The 17,735-nt window shown below is 38.3% G+C and overlaps 2 protein-coding genes across 5 annotated transcripts in view; one reads left to right on the top strand and one right to left on the bottom strand.

The window, feature by feature from the left end:
- Positions 1 to 17,735, bottom strand: part of LOC138978281 (uncharacterized) — a 140,803-nt gene that overhangs the window by 95,204 nt on the left and 27,864 nt on the right. The window lies entirely within an intron of this gene.
- Positions 1 to 17,735, top strand: part of LOC138978275 (beta-1,3-galactosyl-O-glycosyl-glycoprotein beta-1,6-N-acetylglucosaminyltransferase-like) — a 32,718-nt gene that overhangs the window by 5,019 nt on the left and 9,964 nt on the right. For 2 of the 4 annotated variants that reach the window (XR_011459628.1, XM_070350947.1), the window contains exon 1: positions 10,607 to 10,709. The exons of the other annotated variants lie outside the window; for them this stretch is intronic. Coding sequence is in view for 1 of the 2 variants with exons in the window: in XM_070350947.1 (XP_070207048.1) it covers positions 10,673 to 10,709 (37 nt within the window). In the remaining variant the exon portion in view is untranslated. Of the gene's footprint in view, positions 1 to 10,606; positions 10,710 to 17,735 lie in introns of those variants that run through there. 4 annotated transcript variants of the gene reach the window in all.

The following is a 17,735-nucleotide window of genomic DNA, read 5'->3' as shown; positions in this document are numbered from 1 at the left end:
TGTGTGTGTTTGTGTGTGTGTTTCGGAGTGAGTGAGTTTGTGTTACTGTTTGTCGATTTCTTACGGGAGCCTTGAAGGCTTCGCCTCTTGTTCACAATGCAGTCGTCAGTTAGTAATTTGAATGCGACACGCTGTGAGCTTATCTGCAATAGCACGTTATTATGTACCTCTGACTATGCACGAAACAAACGGCTGTGGTTCACAAGAACTCTCGCGATGGTGACATTAACCGTCGTCCGATTGTCTCTGACGCAATCCGCAAAATTAATTTTTGAAAATTGCTCGCTCTTTACGTAGGGCACCTAGGATGTTCCCGTTTGGTGAGCGTTCAAATGGAAGGGTGTTTGTACTGTGTGTAAAAGCCTGACAGTATATGTGATGGTTTACGGGAGGCGCACTGTGCCTTTGTTAGGAAACGCTGCTGTTGCTGAACTTTGGTTCGGTTTTGTGTTTTGCATGTAGTTGACTTATTTGTACTTTGTGGGAAAGTACCGATATTATATTTTGTAAACACAACATTTATGCTTGGACGAGAATGCAGGTGAACTTTCTAGTCCTGTCAAAACAAGTTGTTTACCACGCTGTTTTTAGTGTGAGTTCGTTGCGTTCGCTCGGATTAAGTGCGTCGGCGCCTTTGATGTACGTCACTGTTCTAGTCCATGGGCGGTTCGTATATAATGTAGTTGTATCATGTTCGGTCTGGAATATTCTCGAGATTGAGTATTTACTATATATGCCAGCGCGATTTGACTGTTAAAAAGCTTCTACTTTGAGTTCTGCTACGATGTGCAGTTGTATGTATGGAATGCTAAATAAATCCTCGAACTCAATTTGACGAGTTGTTTTCTGCTGCTGCGAAGACGGGCGACGTAGAATAAAAGAACACAACTATACGACATTTGAGAACTTGTGGCAATCTCAAGTGTCGTGTAACAGCCTTTAAGAAGTGTACTGTCATTGTGCAACAAATCACCATTTTCCGCAGTGTTTTGCAAATAAAACGTGTTAAACAAACACACACCGATGTCGTTCTTCCTTTTAATTTCTTTTGATTGTTCATTTCAAGTTTAGCAGTGTTGTAGTGCTTTGTTTTGTTATGAATTCAATGGATGGCTATAAAATAAGCATTTTAATCTGGAGGTGTGAGAATTACCCATGATCTGAGCCGTTCACATACGTACACGTCTTGGCTATACGTACTTTCTGAAGTACACGTGCTTTCTCAACCCCTGTGATGTTGGATATATATGTGGGAAATGTTGGATATATATGTGGGAAATGTTGGATATATATATGTGGGAAATGTTGGATCACCGGTGACGCAACTAAACTTGCCATACACAAAGATATTGTAACACTCTTTGCTTCACTAAATAAACACTTCATACGCGAGAATGTATTTCTTTCTTTCAAAATCCCAATGCGGGGGAAAAGCACAATTAATGTATGTACAGGGGTCTATATTGGAGTCACGTTTCTGTCTCTTAAGTGTCAAATGTGACCCTCCACCACGGGATGAGTCGCATGTCACCTTTGCATGATTTTCATATTTTTACATTTTCCTAAAGAGTTTTTTATGCTCTATCCAGTGGTAAAAACCGTTTTAGAAAAGAGCGAAAACTGTTTGAGTTATAAACCTGTGACTAAGGTGACCCTCACACTGTTACCAGACACTCCCCGGACTTACATTAAGCCTAGCGCAGAACCGTACGAGGTGACATGCGACTCATTTCGTGGTGGAGGGTCACAAATGACTGAGAGTAACAAACCCCGACAACGCCACCTGCACCACCAACACCAACACCCAATCGAACTGACACACACACACACAAAACTTGGGTTTGAATCCATAAAATTAATCAACAGGCACTCAGAATATTGAAAAGAAAACAAATTACACTTTTGTCCACGAGAAGAAAGACCTGTCAATCATCCATCCATGCAAGGCAGGTTATTTTGTAGGCAGGTGTCCATGACGTCAATTCGAGATTGAAAATGTAGGTTTGGGTCTCAGTTATGAAGGATTACACGATCGCACAAGAGGGGAGAAAAACATGACGAAATCGATAAGAATATCGCGCCTATGCATATTTTTCTTTGTGAAAGAAAAACATGTGAAACAGTGTTTTCCAGGTTCATTTGCCGGGTTCACAAATTACCAAAGATATTTTAAGTTCTTCTTTGCATAGTTGCAGAAGCATCAAAATCAAAGCAGATTTTTGCTTTGATTTCAAGAGAAGATGTATCCATCTCTGTGTCCGCCTTTGTGTCTGTCTGCCTGCCTGTCTGCCTGTCTGCCTGTCTGTCTGTATGTATGTATGTATGTATGTCTGTCTGCGTCACACCTATCCACACATACACACACACACACACACACACACACACACACACACACACACACACACACACACACAAAGACAGGAAGATGAACGGACCGAGAACACCTGTAGCGTTCATTGCGATACATGTACAAGTGTATTAACAGGCACACCAGCGATGATAGTTGAAAACGCCTAAAATACCCATTTCGGCAAAAACATTAACTTTCACCATCTGCACAACATATCGTAACATTCAAATAATAGATCATTAAGCGCCAATAACCTTTGAATTCATTATCGAATTGTGGGTGAAATAGCCAAAAGCAAACTGAGGCAGTAAACTTTCACTACGGTTTATCCGATTTCCGGAATGGTTTTTTAGTTTTTTTGTATTGTTTTTGTGTGTGTATTTGTGTGTTAGTGTTCCTTAGTTGTATTTTTTAGTTTGTTTGTTTGTTTGTTCATGTTTTAGTGTTGTAGTTGTTTTTTTGTTAGTTTTCTTGTGTGTGGTTGTGTGTGTGTGTGTGTGTGTGTGTGTGTGTGTTAATGTGTGTGTGTGTGTGGTTGTGTGTGTGTGTGTGTGTGTGTGTGTGTGTGTAGGTGGTTTTACCGACAAATGGGGACGATTGTCACTGGACAGCAGTAAAATGGGGACGCTTCCGTGAAATGGGGACGTCCCCATTTTACGGCCCGTGCGACCCCATTTGACTGGATTTGAGCAGATTGAGCGACCCCATTTGACTGCTTCCTAGCATCCCTGTGGACAAACGGACTTGATTTTCACACAGATTTATACACAGATTTTAGCTCTGCACTTTGTGGTCTGCTCAACTAAACCATTTGTGATTTTTATCATGTGACTTCAAATGACTTTACAGTAACTGCTTTCATCAGAATTCAGTTTCTATTGCGAAGTATGAACCGCGTAGGTGCTTTCTTGTTACTTTTAATTTTAATAAATGTCATAATACTACCAAGATAGTGGAGATGCTTGATATTTCTTGTCTATCTCTCTCGGACACACTAACACACGCACAAAGTAGCCTACCATAGGTTGTGTTATTTCTGTTGAAGAAGGGGGAGGGGGTGATGGTAGATGGAGGGAGGGGGGTGAAGAGGGTGAGATAAGAATAAATGATGAACAGTGATGTCACTGATAAACATTGCCTGTTGTGTTCTGAATGAATCAGACACATTTTGAAATTAGCAGACATTAAGAGTAATGAAAGCTTCACATTACACCTAATTGTTACCGGCAGCTCACAGCGAATAAAAGGTGATCAAAAACATAATGCAAACCGATTCAGAGGAGGGAGAGAAGCATAGCCCCTACAATATCCATACATGAAAAACTAAATGAACATTTCGGCGATAGTATCCTTATTGCCGAGGCAGATGGAAAACCTGACGTGCTGACTCTGAAGAGAACAGCTTTAAGAATCAATGACTTTCACAAGGAGCAGCAACTGTAAAAATCTTACGATGGATCTCTTCTTGTCATTAAAAGCTGCAGCTTCATTGATCCGCCGCGAAGTGATGTAAATTACTTGTGATAACAAGAGGCGAAGCCTTCAAGGCTCACGTAAGAAATCGACAAACAGTAACACAAACTCAATCACTCCGTCACACATACACACACACACACACAGTAAACATACGTGACACTGTGCAAGAAAGCGAGACACTGGATCTAGATCTGAATGGCCGATTTCGAAGAAAAAAATAGTCTCGGCCAACTCGGCAAAATAACAATGACCGAGACTTTCAGTGATGAGAGGGGTGAAAACAGAGTGAATGACTGTGGTGGTGATGGTGGTGATGAGAGGGGTGAAGACAGAGTGAATGACTGTGGTGGTGATGGTGGTGATGAGAGGGGTGAAGACAGTGTGAATGACTGTGGTGATGAAGATATAGTGAATGTCTGGGGTGATGATGGTGGTGAAGAGGGAGGTGAAGACAGAGTGGTGAGAGACTGTGGTGATACTGATGATGTTTCTGATGTTTATATTTTGCATGACTCCCTGGATGTTGGCAATGCGCATGAAATGGATAATGTTGTTGTAATGTCAGATGTTGATGTTCATTTTGACTCGTTAGATGTTGAGAATGTACGTAACAAATCTACTGTTAAAATAGATGTATATAATGTTGATAGTGAGATTGGAGATTCCTTTGGTTCTGAATATAGTATTGAGGATAATCCTGATATACTCTCCTGCTTAGCGCTTAATGTCTGTGGAATCACTTCAAAGCTAAAATTTCCTGAATTTTTGAAATTTATTGCCAAATATGACATTATTTGTTTTAGCGAGAGCAAACTTGATGATATTGATGAGATTAACATTCCAGGTTATATAGCATTCTATAAGAATAGAGGAACATTTCGCAGAAAATCAGGCGGTGTATTAGTTTTATTACGGGAAGTGTTTGCTAATAATATAACTATTTTTGAAGAAAAAAAGCTGTCACATAAGATAAAAGAAGAGATGAAAGTATGGTATACATTTTTGGATGTAGAAATGTGTGAGAATGCGTTATTTTTTAAATTAGATAAGAAAATACTTGGACGTGACACCCTTTTCTGTGCTTTATATATTCCCCCTGAAGGGTCACCTTACCATAACAAAGATGTTTATGCTGAACTAGAAGAGGTGTACATGCAGTTTGGGTTAGATAATGATTATGTTTGTCTGTTAGGAGACTTAAATTCCCGCACTGGTCATCTGAGTGAAATGTTGCATGAAGATGATCGGCATTCAGAAGGTTTTGTTGATAATGACTTGTTTGACTCTGATGAGGTTGGTACTCTAATAGGTGAGCGGGCCTCACAGGATAATAATACTAATAACCTTGGTTTTAAATTGATTGATTTTTGTAAAATGACTGGCTTAGTTATTGCTAATGGTAGAGTTGGCGATGATACAGGGGTTGGTAAATGCACATGTAAGGATAAGAGCGTTGTTGATTATTGCATCCTGTCAAAAGATTTGTTCTCGAAAGTTAATTATTTTTCTGTGATGGAATTTTGTGAAATGTATTCTGATGTACACTGTCCTGTTGTTTTGCATTTATTAAAACATAATGAAGTACGCGCTAATGATTGCCTAGCAGAAGTTGTGAAAAAAAAAAAATGAAGATCTGCTGTCTAAAGGTAGAGAAAAGGATAACAAGTACACAAAACCAAAATGGGACAATAACAATGGGACCAAGTTAGCTTTTGTAGTTAATCTGAATGAGGATGATATTTATACTGTTGAAACTAAATTACAAAATATGCTAGCTACAAGTGAGAGTACGACAACAGATGACGTTGATAGTGTTACTAATAAGATTTGTGATATTTTAAATTGTTCTGCTGAGAAAATCGGTGTAATTAAAAAACAAAAATTTATGAAAAAGCCACGTTCAAAGAAATTTAAACTACAACAACCATGGTTTAGTGCAATTTGCAAAGAGAAAAGAAAAATATTTTTACATGCGAAAAACAAAGCAAGACGGTTTTAAAATGTGTTCAATGAAGATGAAAAAAAGAGTGCTTTTAAAGAATACAAAAAGACAATAAAAAAGGAATGCAAGTCGTATCATAATGAGTTCGTTAAAACTTTGAGAAAGTTAAGAAGTACTGACCCGAAAGCATACTGGAATCTTCTAAATAAAAATAAAAAGAATAATTCCAAAACTAACTATCCAACTTGTTCTGAGTTTTTCGAACATTTCACTAAACTACAAGAGTGTGATGAAAATGAAATGGATGATAGTAATGAACATTTAAATGAAGCAAGTAATGAATTTCTTAATGCGCCTTTTACAAAGGAGGAAGTTATCAAATGTATAGACAAGCTAAAAAACAATAAGGCATGCGGTCAGGATAAAATAATTAATGAGTATTTAAAAGCGTCACATGATCGAATGATTGATATTTATGTATTGTTGTTTAAGGTTGTTTTGCAGTCAGGAAAGGTTCCAACCCAATGGGCCGTAGGTGAAATTATTCCATTGTACAAAAAAAAAAGGCTCTCAAGCTGACCCCACAAATTATAGAGGAATTACTATACTCAGCTGCTTCGGAAAACTTTTCAGTGCAATTTTAAATGATAGGTTATCAAACTTTTTGGAGAGTAATAACAAATTAGGTCAAGAACAAACAGGTTTCCGCACAGGTTTTTCAACACTAGACCATGTTTTTACTTTGCATTGTATATTAAATTTTTTTCTCAACAAAAAGAAGCGACTGTTTTGTGCATTTGTAGACTATGAAAAAGCGTTTGATAAAGTTCGCCGTGCATTTTTATGGGAGAAATTAGTTAGTTCTGATGTTAATGGGAAGTTTTTAAAAACTGTAAGAAATTTGTATGAAAATGCCAAATCTTGTGTTAAAGTTAATAGTGAGTGTTCTGGATATTTTCCCAGTTTGTGTGGAGTTAGACAAGGGGAAAACTTGTCACCGTTGTTTTTTGCTCTATTTTTAAATGATCTAAAGCCTTTTCTGTTGGAAAACAGTAATGGTTTACAATCTATGTCAAGAGAGGCTATTGTGGCTGGAATGGATGATACGGATGTAAATGCTTTGTTTCAAATGTTTTTATTACTGTATGCGGATGATACTGTGATCTGCTCAGAGTCGGAAAAAAACCTGCAAGAATGTTTAAACAAAATGCACGAATACTGTTTAAAATGGCGTCTAAATATTAATGTAAACAAAACGAAAGTTATAGTTTTTTCCAGAGGTAAAATTAGAAATAAACCACTGTTTACGTACAATGGCAATTTAATCGAAGTAGTGTTTGATGTAATGTACTTGGGCCTTAAGATTAATTATAATAATACATTTTCAGTCGCACAGAAGAATCTATATGATCGTGCCTCAAGGGCAATGTTTGTTCTTTTGCGCACTTGTAGACAATTGTCACTACCTGTGGACATACAAGTTCACCTGTTCGATAAAATGATTGCTCCAATTTTATTGTATGGATGTGAAGTATGGGGTTTTGGTTCCTGTGAACTTGCTACTAAACTTCAATTGCGTTTTTATAAAATTGTTTTCAAACTAAAAAAAATCAACTCCAAATGCTATGATATTTGGTGAACTTGGAAGATATCCACTAGATGTTAATATGAAATGTAGAATGCTTTGCTATTGGTATAAACTGATTAGTCCTATTCATAAAAATAAATTTTCAAGTATTGTGTATTGCTTTACTTATAGATTGTATATCAACAAGATGATTGAATCCAAGTACTTATGTTTCATTGAAAAAACCTTAAATGAAATTGGTCTCTCTAGCCTTTGGACTTCTCAAGAAAATATTCAATACTCAAGTACATGGTTTAAAAAGAAAGTAAAAAGAAGTCTATATGACCAGTATATCCATAAATGGTTTACAGAAATTGGAACAAAAAATATGTTTTGGAATTATCGAATGTTCAAAGATATTTTTGCATGTGAAGACTACGTCACAACCCTGCCATATCAGCAATGTGTTTCAATGATGAAGTTTAGAACATTAAACAACAATTTACCTGTACAGAAAGAACGTTATCTTAACATCCCGAGGTCAGAAAGAACTTGCACCAAATGTGTATCGCATGACATAGGTGATGAATTCCATTATTTATTTGTCTGTGATTTTTTCAAAGAAGAAAGAGCTGAGTTGTTACCACCTTACTATTGGAAAAAACCTAATGCACTTAAATTTAAAAAGTTGTTTGCGACTAAGAAAAAGAAATTGCTAAAGAATATTTTGGACTTTATTAATAGAATTTGTAACAGTTTTTCATAATTTTTTTTTTATTTTCTATTTTTTTATTTTTTTATTTATTTATTATATCAGCATATATCATGATTGTATTGATTGTATTTATTGTTCAAAATGCCCCCATGGGTTATGGACCAATAAACTTGAACTTGAACTTGAGCTAATTCCTTCGCGTGACGTCTAACCCTCTTACGTCATAATGTGACGTCTTCAAATGTTGTGACGTCTTCAAATGTTAAAGTTTCTACCACAGACATACATACATACATACGCACGCACGCACGCACGCACGCACGCACAGACAGACAAAAGTTAGCATCGCATAGGCTACACTTACGTGAGCCAAAAACACGTACCCTGTCCTTGCTGGGGCTACTGCAGCTTCATTGATCCGCCGCGAAGTGATGTAAATTACTTGTGATAAAAGCACGTACCCTGTCCTTGCTGGGGCTACTGCAGCTTCACAGGCTGAATTTCCCAGATTCTGTCAGGTAAAGACCCGACCTTGAAAGCAGCTTCTATTGGGCAGAGCATCATACACGCAAGGAGACAAACTACACGCATCGCACCTTTGCAGTTGGGATTAGGTGTGCAGATGCACAAATCTTTTGGTTCACGATACCTCATTGACACCTTGTGTACAAGCGTCTTGCCGAAAATTACTTGAAAAAAGGCACCATTTATGCAAATAATACGACCTGTTGACTCCTGAATTGTTATTTATGATTTGATTATGGTGAATAATAGTCAAAGGGATGTCTAGTATGTAGTGCAATTATTTCTTTTGGGTTCCGACTTTCCAACTGGCTCCCATAGAATGCTCAGTCCCCTTTATTCCACTTTTCTGAAAGGTTGCACGCTTTGACCCCCGAAAAAACACTGTTCCGCCCGGCGGATTTTAGCGGATTTTGGATATGTTATGCACACACATTCACTTAGTACAGAATAGCTGAGATCTAATTTGATTCTAAAAGTTTGAGGTTGAGGCCTTTTTTGGGAGAATTTGATTGGACTATCGCCCATTGAGGGGTACCAAACAAGAAGAAATAGAAGATAAATTTAACTATAGTACAAATGACATATTTACCATAATTAACATGTCAAGCAACCAATAAGACATTTTAAGATGCCTTGTGATTCTTCAGCAATGCTTGAAAATTATATATAACAGAGAAATATTTATTTATAATATAAATAAAGAGAGAGGGAGAGAGAGAGAGAAAGAGAGAGAGAGAGAGAGAGAGAGAGAGAGATAGACAGACAGGCAGACAGAGACAGATAGAGAGACAGAGAGAGGGGGAGGGGATTAGAACCGACTCCAGACGGATGGGAAATGACGTAAAAATACATTTGACGAAAAGCGAGTGACGCAATTTCACTTGATTTTTTCGAACTTTGATCATTTACACACGCAGACACACACACACACACACACACACACACACACACACACGCACACACACACACACACACACACACACAACAACAACAACAACCTCAACATCATGATCATCGTCGACATCATTATCATCATCAACAAAATATACAGAGGTTAGTGATAGCAATGCATTCTTGCTAGAAACAGCTTTAGAATGTAACTGTTCGTGACATCAGATAATTGCGAAGCTGGGCTTTGAAGTGTTTAATCGTGCTTGACCCCTTTATCTCACATGGTAGCGAATTCCAAATTGTTGAGCCCGAAAACGCTAAACTGGTCTTATATAAATCAATACGGGGTAGCGGGGAAATTAATTTGTTTGAGCCATATCTGTCTGTTGCTTTCTGAAATAATGATCGCATGTACTGTGGGGTCTCGTTTATTTGAACCTTAAACATTAAAAGCGCCTAATTAAATAAACCGGCACGGTGGCCTAGTCAGTGGTAAGGCGTCCGCCCCGTGATCGGGAGGTCGTGGGTTCGAACCCCGGCCGGGTCATACCTAAGACTTTAAAATTGGCAATCTAGTGGCTGCTCCGCCTGGCGTCTGGCATTATGGGGTTAGTGCTAGGACTGGTTGGTCCGGTGTCAGAATAATGTGACTGGGTGAGACATGAAGCCTGTGCTGCGACTTCTTTCTTGTGTGTGGCGCATGTTATATGTCAAAGCAGCACCGCCCTGATATGGCCCTTTGTGGTCAGCTGGGCGTTAAGCAAACAAACAAACAAACAAACTTATTAAATAATAACTGATCTTTAAGTGATAACAAATTAAGGCTGCTAAGATTTTGATATGTTGATGTTTGCGGACCCGGCATGATAAGTTTAGCTGCGCGACGGTGAAGAGAATTTACTTTTTTTACGTGAACATCACTACAACCATCCCAAAGTGTAGATGCATAATTCAGATGAGGTAAAATATGACCAAAATAAAACAACTTGAGTGCTGGGGTATCAGCGTAATGCTTTAATTTGGAGAGAAGGAACAAGTTTTTTTTAAGGTTTTGGAACATGGTTGAGGTGGGACTGCCACTTTAATTCAGCGTCTATTGTGACCCCGAGAACACGATGGCTGGTTACTTGCTCAATGCGTGACTCATTTAAAGTGAGATAAAGATTCAGAGGAGCAAGTTGGTGTTTCTGTCGTGTTTTGATCACCATGCATTCGGCTAACCGAGAGCCGTTCCGCCTGCCTGGTACGTTTAGCAGTCAGTATAGCGAGATAGTAGTGTATGAATTTTCTTTATTGGTTATGTAGAGATAGTACAATGTAATCAAAAAAATAAATTTAAAACAAACATGAGTTTAAAGGTTGTGAAAGACAGGTTGTGAACGTTAGTTTGGGCCGAAACTGGCAGCCACAAACACATAATAACAAACAATCAGATACTGGATAAATAATGTATTAAAATGTGCATCTTGTAGGTGATTGTACCCCCCGCGGGTTAGGGGGAGTCCCATATTGGTTGGGACGAGAAAGAATTTACCCGATGCTAACCAGCATGTCGTAAGAGGCGACTAACAGGTTCTGTTTCTCCTTGTACCCTTGTTAAGTGTTTCTTGTATAGAATATAGTCAATGTTTGTAAAGATTTTAGTCAAGCAGTATGTAAGAAATGTTACGTCCTTTGTACTGGAAACTTGCATTCTCCCAGTAAGGTCATATATTGTACTACGTTGCGAGCCCCTGGAGCAATTTTTTGATTAGTGCTTTTGTGAACAAGAAACAATTAACAAGTGGCTCTATCCCATCTCCCCCCTTTCCCCTATCCCATCTCCCCCCTTCCCCCGTCGCGATATAACCTTGAATGGTTGAAAACGACGTTAAACACCAAATAAAGAAAGAAAGAAAGAAAAGAAAGTAGGTGATTGTGCTTGTATTAATTTTTAGATTTGTTTTCCCTGTTAATGCTGATGCCACAGTTGTTAGTGTTTTTTTATAGGGAGAAAATGGTTTTGTTTTAAAATGTTCATAATGTACATTGCTTTGTAATTTTGTTAACACATTTATTTTGTGAAACGCCCGGAACCATGTTAGGATTTGCGATACATAAAAACCTTTATTATTTTTTTATTTAATTTTTTTATGATTACTATTACCATTATCAGTATATATATAAGAGGAACCACGCTTATACCGAAACTGCAATTTAAACAAAATTGATATTGAAGAAATCAAAAATACATCGAACACATTTCACGCTTTGATGTAACTTCTGTTTCCAGCTCGTCACAGACACAGCCCAAGTTCGAAGGCCTGTCTTAAAGCAGAAACGCTTTTGGTGTTCCAGTCGCTTCACACCTAAGTCAAGTGTCATTCAGTCCGTCTCTCACAAATTCACACTTATCCGCGAATACTGACAATAGGCCACGATGGGCCATGTCAGGAAACAGAAGTAGCTCGTTGACTGTCTGATTTTTTCCGAGCTTTTAGTACCTCTCTGGGTCATATGATGTGGACTACCTTGGGATGGGACAATAAAGTAACGAGAGAGAAAAATCTAATATATTCCTTGACTTTGGGGTAGTGCGACTCTGTTGCTGCTAGTTTTCCTGTGAAAGAAATAGGCCCTGTCGGAGAACAGAAGTAGCTCGCTGAGTGTCTGATTTTTTCCGAGCTTTTATTACCTCTCTGGGCCATAAGATGTGGACTACCTTGGGGTCAAGGCAGGGTTTGTTTGTTACGTGTAAGGATTACCCACATGACAAGCAAACAATACATAATTCGTTTGATCTTATCGAGGTTATCGTTCCGAATAAGTTGCTGTATATACTGTAAACAGGAGTGTTCCACTTTTAAACACATTTTTAAAACACCTGTTGTGAACACTGAATGAATTACTCTTTTACAACTAAATAGTGTTTACCATTTGTGCTACTTTTACCAGTTGAATTAAACAAACTTCACCAGCAAATTATTGCGACAAAATACGCACCCAAATTAAGGCATTAATTCCCATGTCATTTCGTTCAAGTTGTCTATGCTACTACCCGTCGTACATGTACGTAGTACTAGATGATTACCCGCTTCGCCGGGTACCGGCTTCGCCGGGAAGAAGTAGAGCCGAATACCAGGCTGCGCCTGGGACCCGGCTTTGCCGGGTGTACGCCGGCGCACGAAGGAAAGAAGATAAACGCGCAAAACACTGGAGACCTTCTATAAAATGGTAACGTGCAGTGACCTTCTACAAAAAGTAACGTATTAACGGGAATATGGATTGACGCCACACGGAGGAAGGGAGACAAACGCGGCTGAAAACACTGGAGAAGATAAGGAAGAGTTACTGGGAATGGATCAAGAGAAAAACCAAAATCGGTTCAGCGCTGCGCGCAAAAAACCAAAATCGGTTCAGCGCTGCGCGCTGAGAGCACGTGTTGAAATATCTCATCGATGAGGTTGTGTCCGGGGTGTAGCTGAATACGGTGTCCAAATTTGAAAAAGATCCACCGAGAACTTTGGCCGTGCATCGCGAACAGACAGACAGACAGACAGACAGACAGACAGACAGACAGACACTAGTCGTATATATATATAGATGTAGTCAAAATAGTCGGAAAGTTTCAAAGCAAACTAACAAGTCCTTGCTGACATACAGCGCTTTTTGGCATAATGCCCCTCGTAATTAACGCAAAAACTCCCGTTTTTGACCTCACATGCGATCGACACCTGCATCAGAAGGAATAGCATAGAACACAAAAATATGCGAGCGTGTGAACCCGTGATTTGTAAAAATGTAAAACAATCGCCCCGCGATTTACAAAGCACGTAGGGCCTAAATGCGCAAAAGATCAATTTTGTTTAATTCAAACAAAAATGTATCAACATCTAACTTGGCATAACTATATATAGTCCTTTTAAACTGACCTTTTTTTTTAATCTCTGTGACGTTAATTTTACACATGGCACTGAATGGTCACTACAAATGGGGGATAACACTACAACTTCACTAATTAGGTTTATACTCGTAGTCAGGACCAGATCAATGCATGAGGATTTTATTTCTGTAATACGTGTGGGCTCAGTAACGATCTGGTGCAAATTATTTTTGTATATTAAATTAAGAAGGTGGGGAGATGGATTATTCAAAAAATCTTCGTTAAAGTCTCCAAGAATTAGAAATGTATGTGGTGTTCTCATTACTTGCTTTACAGATTCGTCAACCAAGTGCCAGTAATCAACCCGAGAGTCTGGTGGTCGGTAAAATGAACCAATCAACACAGTTTCTTGCAATAATTTAGTTTCTACCCAGACTGCTTCAAGACCTGGAATTAATAGGTCAGGTCTTGGTTTGCAAATATACTCGTTTTTCACGTAAACAGCTACCCCTCCATATCCATCTGGCCTATCGAGGCGCACTGGGGGATGAAATCCTTTAATCCTTACACTGGTGCAATTCTGTAACACATGTTACATAGCCACTGGTGAATTAACAATAACAGAGAGAAAAATAACAAAAAACGGTCATATAGGTTTTCGCAGCCATGGGAGGTAATCGGAACCGACCAAACAGACTGAGCCAGTAGCGCGACATATGTTGTGACAACCAGGTGACATGACAACCAGGTGACAGTATACGTAAAGTAGCGCGACATATGTTGCGACAACCAGCCTAAGGGTTGGGCATAAACTGTCGTTTGATATTGAGTCACACAACCAAGTTTCAGACAAAGTCACAACATCGTGCTCTATAACTTCACATTGTAAAATATCAATCTTGTTTTGCAACTTTTACATACAAGAAGAAATTCAAATCAATGATTTCTCTAGAACATGTGTTGTTTAATATACAAAAATAATTTGCACCAGATCGTTACTGAGCCCACACGTATTACAGAAATAAAATCCTCATGCATTGATCTGGTCCTGACTACGAGTATAAACCTAATTAGTGAAGTTGTAGTGTTATCCCCCATTTGTAGTGACCATTCAGTGCCATGTGTAAAATTAACGTCACAGAGATTAAAAAAAAAGGTCAGTTTAAAAGGACTATATATAATTATGCCAAGTTAGATGTTGATACATTTTTGTTTGAATTAAACAAAATTGATCTTTTGAACACAGTTTTAAATGCATCCATTGACGAAGCTGCTGCCTTGTTTTCTGAACACTTATTACGTGTTGCAAAAACATGTATGCCTGTTAAAATAATAACAGTACGTGAAGATGATGCCCCATGGATGACTGAACATATTTTACAATTACGAAACGCAAAAAATTGTATACATCAAGTTGCTAAGCGCTTAAATACACCTGAGCAGTGGGCATTATTCCGCCTGACCAGAAATCAGTACACAGATGAAATTCGTAAACGAAAAAGAGATTATTTTTTAGAACTTGATGAGAGGATAAATTGTAAACAGAACCTCGGAAGCAAAAACTGGTGGCAACTTGTTAATTCCTTTCTGAAGAAAAAAGGTGCTGCATGTAACGAAATCCCACCGCTAGAGGATAATGGAAAAATTATTGATAACATTTGTGAAAAAAACGATTCTGTTTAATAATTATTTTGAAAGCCAGTCTAAAGTTGAAAATCCAGACGATCCCCTGCCCGAGGCAAATTGGTGCGGTACGTCTTTACTGACTTTTGAATTGACAGAAACAGAAGTTGTACAAGTGCTAAGGAACTTAGAATTATCCAAGGCCGTGGGCCCTGACGGAATACATAATAAATTGCTTGTAGTTGGACTACCTGTTATTATTTCACCGCTTACAGTTCTCTTTAACAGATCCTAGTCCGAGGGTGTTTCTTCAGTTGTCTGGAAAACTGCTCACATTACGCCCATTTATATAAAAAAAAAGGCGATAGGAGTGCTTGTTCCAACTACCGTCCAATCTCTTTGCTGAGTTGTATTGGGAAGGTGCTCGAAAAATGTGTACAAATCCGTGTGTTTGGTTATTTGCAAAATTATAATCTGATTACACACTGTCAATCTGGTTTTATTGCTGGTGATTCGACTGTTTACCAATTACTGAGTATACATATGACGATTTTTGTGTTGCACTTGATAAAAACATTATGTCACAGGCAATATTTTTTGATGTATCTAAAGCTTTCGATAAAGTTTGGCATCGTGGTCTGCTACACAAGCTTGAGGGAATAGGTATAGGAGGTCCCTTGCTTGTTTGGTTCGAACATTACTTGAGTGATCGCAGACAAGCAGTAGTACTGAAAGGAACCAAATCAAGTTATGTCACCCCTTCTGCTGGTGTCCCTCAGGTGTTTTTTTTGGACCTCTATTATTTCTCATTTATATTAACGATATTGGTACTGGTCTTGAATCAGTGTTGAAACTCTTTGCAGACGATACGAGCATGTATTCATGTTTAGATAACGATGATATAAGAGCTGAGATTTTGAATTCTGATTTGGATCAAATTTGCCCATGGGCTTTAAAATGGAAAGTCACTTTTAATTGTCAAAAGACAGAATTGTTGGACATTTGTAGGCAAAAAAATGTGTTACTTCCACTATTGTATTTTAAAGATGCACTTTTGATTGGTGTTGAAAATCACAAGCACCTTGGCGTCATCCTACAAGGTAATTGTAAATGCGATTCCCACATAAAAAGTCTCATTGCTAAATGTAGAAAGTCAATTGCGTGTTTTGGTTTATTCAAGTATCGTTTGAACAGAAAATCGCTTGAAGTTATATACAAATCCTTTATATTACCATTGTTTGATTATTCGGACGTTATTTGGGATAACTGTACGAAGTGTTTTGCAGACGAGTTGGAGACCTTGCATTTCGATGCAATCCGAATTATTGTAGGTGCAGTTCGTGGTACAAGCCACCAAAAATTGTATAATGAATCGGGTTTTGTGCCCCTGAAAGAAAGGCGACGTCGTCATAAACTCTTGCTGTATTATAAAATTGTAAATCGTTTAACCCCAGCATATTTATATTCCAAACTACCGGTCCTGGTTTCCGATGTAAATCCTTACCACAGACGACGCCCTCTTGAACGTAAGGTTCCATTATGCAGAAGTGAGTTATGTAAATCTTCATTTTTTCCTTCAACGACAGCTTTGTGGAATAATCTTCCAGAAAATATACGACAAACGCAGTCAGTTGGTGAATTTAAAAGATTTTTGACCAATGGAGATGTTGTTGGTCCACAGTATTATTATTTAGGCAACCGCAAGGCACAGGTATTTCACAGCAGGTTGAGATTAAATATGAGCGATTTGCAACAAGACCTTGTTAACCGACACCTCTCTGATAATTTAGAATGCACGTGTGGAGTACGCCCGGAAGATGCTGAACACTTTTTGTTACATTGTCCAAAATTTAAAGAACATAGAACCATTTTATTCAATAGTCTGCCAACGCACGTTCTGGACTGCAAAACACTTTTGTTTGGAAATACTGATTTAACTATATTTTTGAATACGAAAATATTTTCTGTTGTACAAGATTTCGTTATGTGAACTGATCGCTTCGGCTGATATTATATTAACAGTGACTGCAATAGATGTAGCAAAGCATTCTCTCTCTCTCTCTCTCTCTCTCTCTCTCTCTCTCTCTCTCTCTCTCTCTCTCTCTCTCTCTCTCTCTCTCTCTCTCTCTCTCTCTCTCTCTTTTTATTTGTATAAAATATCATGAAATATTTTGAAAGAAAAGGGTTGAAGTTATCACTTGTTCGCCATGTCTTGTTATCAGAATGTGTATAGATTATCAGTTTTAGAACGTGTCCAAAAGCAGTCTGCTTGTTAACGTTCTTAATGTTGTTACTGTTTATAACGTGTATACAAGAAATTAATAAAAACTCGCTTAAACCAAAAGTTGTAAAGGTTTGCCCATGGAGATTTTTGTTCATTTTCAAATGGTCCCTTCTGTTTTTGTCCGGTCGAATTTGAAGGTACCCCTAATGGAGCGGCGGTCACGTGATCCCAGAAAAAAATCTTCAATTCGAAAGGTGATCAAGAAAAAAAGTAAAGTGAACGGCCTTAACTGGCATAGAAAGATTGAATAAAATGGCGTGGGAATTAATGCTTTCATGTAGGTGCGGGGACGGGGTGGGGGGGAGGGGGGGAGGGGGCTATTTGGTGGTATGATACTCTACTTTGATGGATTAATTGCACATGATATTGTTTGATGCTGCCCCACATGTCAACCAGCATAATGGGCAGCAAGTAATATTTTGCGTTGTGTTTAGGATCTATTAAAAATTAAGAACTCGCTATTAATTATAAAGGAAAAATATTGAAGGCGGGAGTAAAGG

The sequence above is a fragment of the Littorina saxatilis genome, linkage group LG10 (genome assembly GCF_037325665.1).
Source record: "Littorina saxatilis isolate snail1 linkage group LG10, US_GU_Lsax_2.0, whole genome shotgun sequence".
Classification (NCBI taxonomy): Eukaryota; Metazoa; Mollusca; class Gastropoda; order Littorinimorpha; family Littorinidae; genus Littorina; species Littorina saxatilis.
Note: the sequence above shows the minus strand (reverse complement) of the source record. Positions and strands in the feature narration are given on the sequence as shown.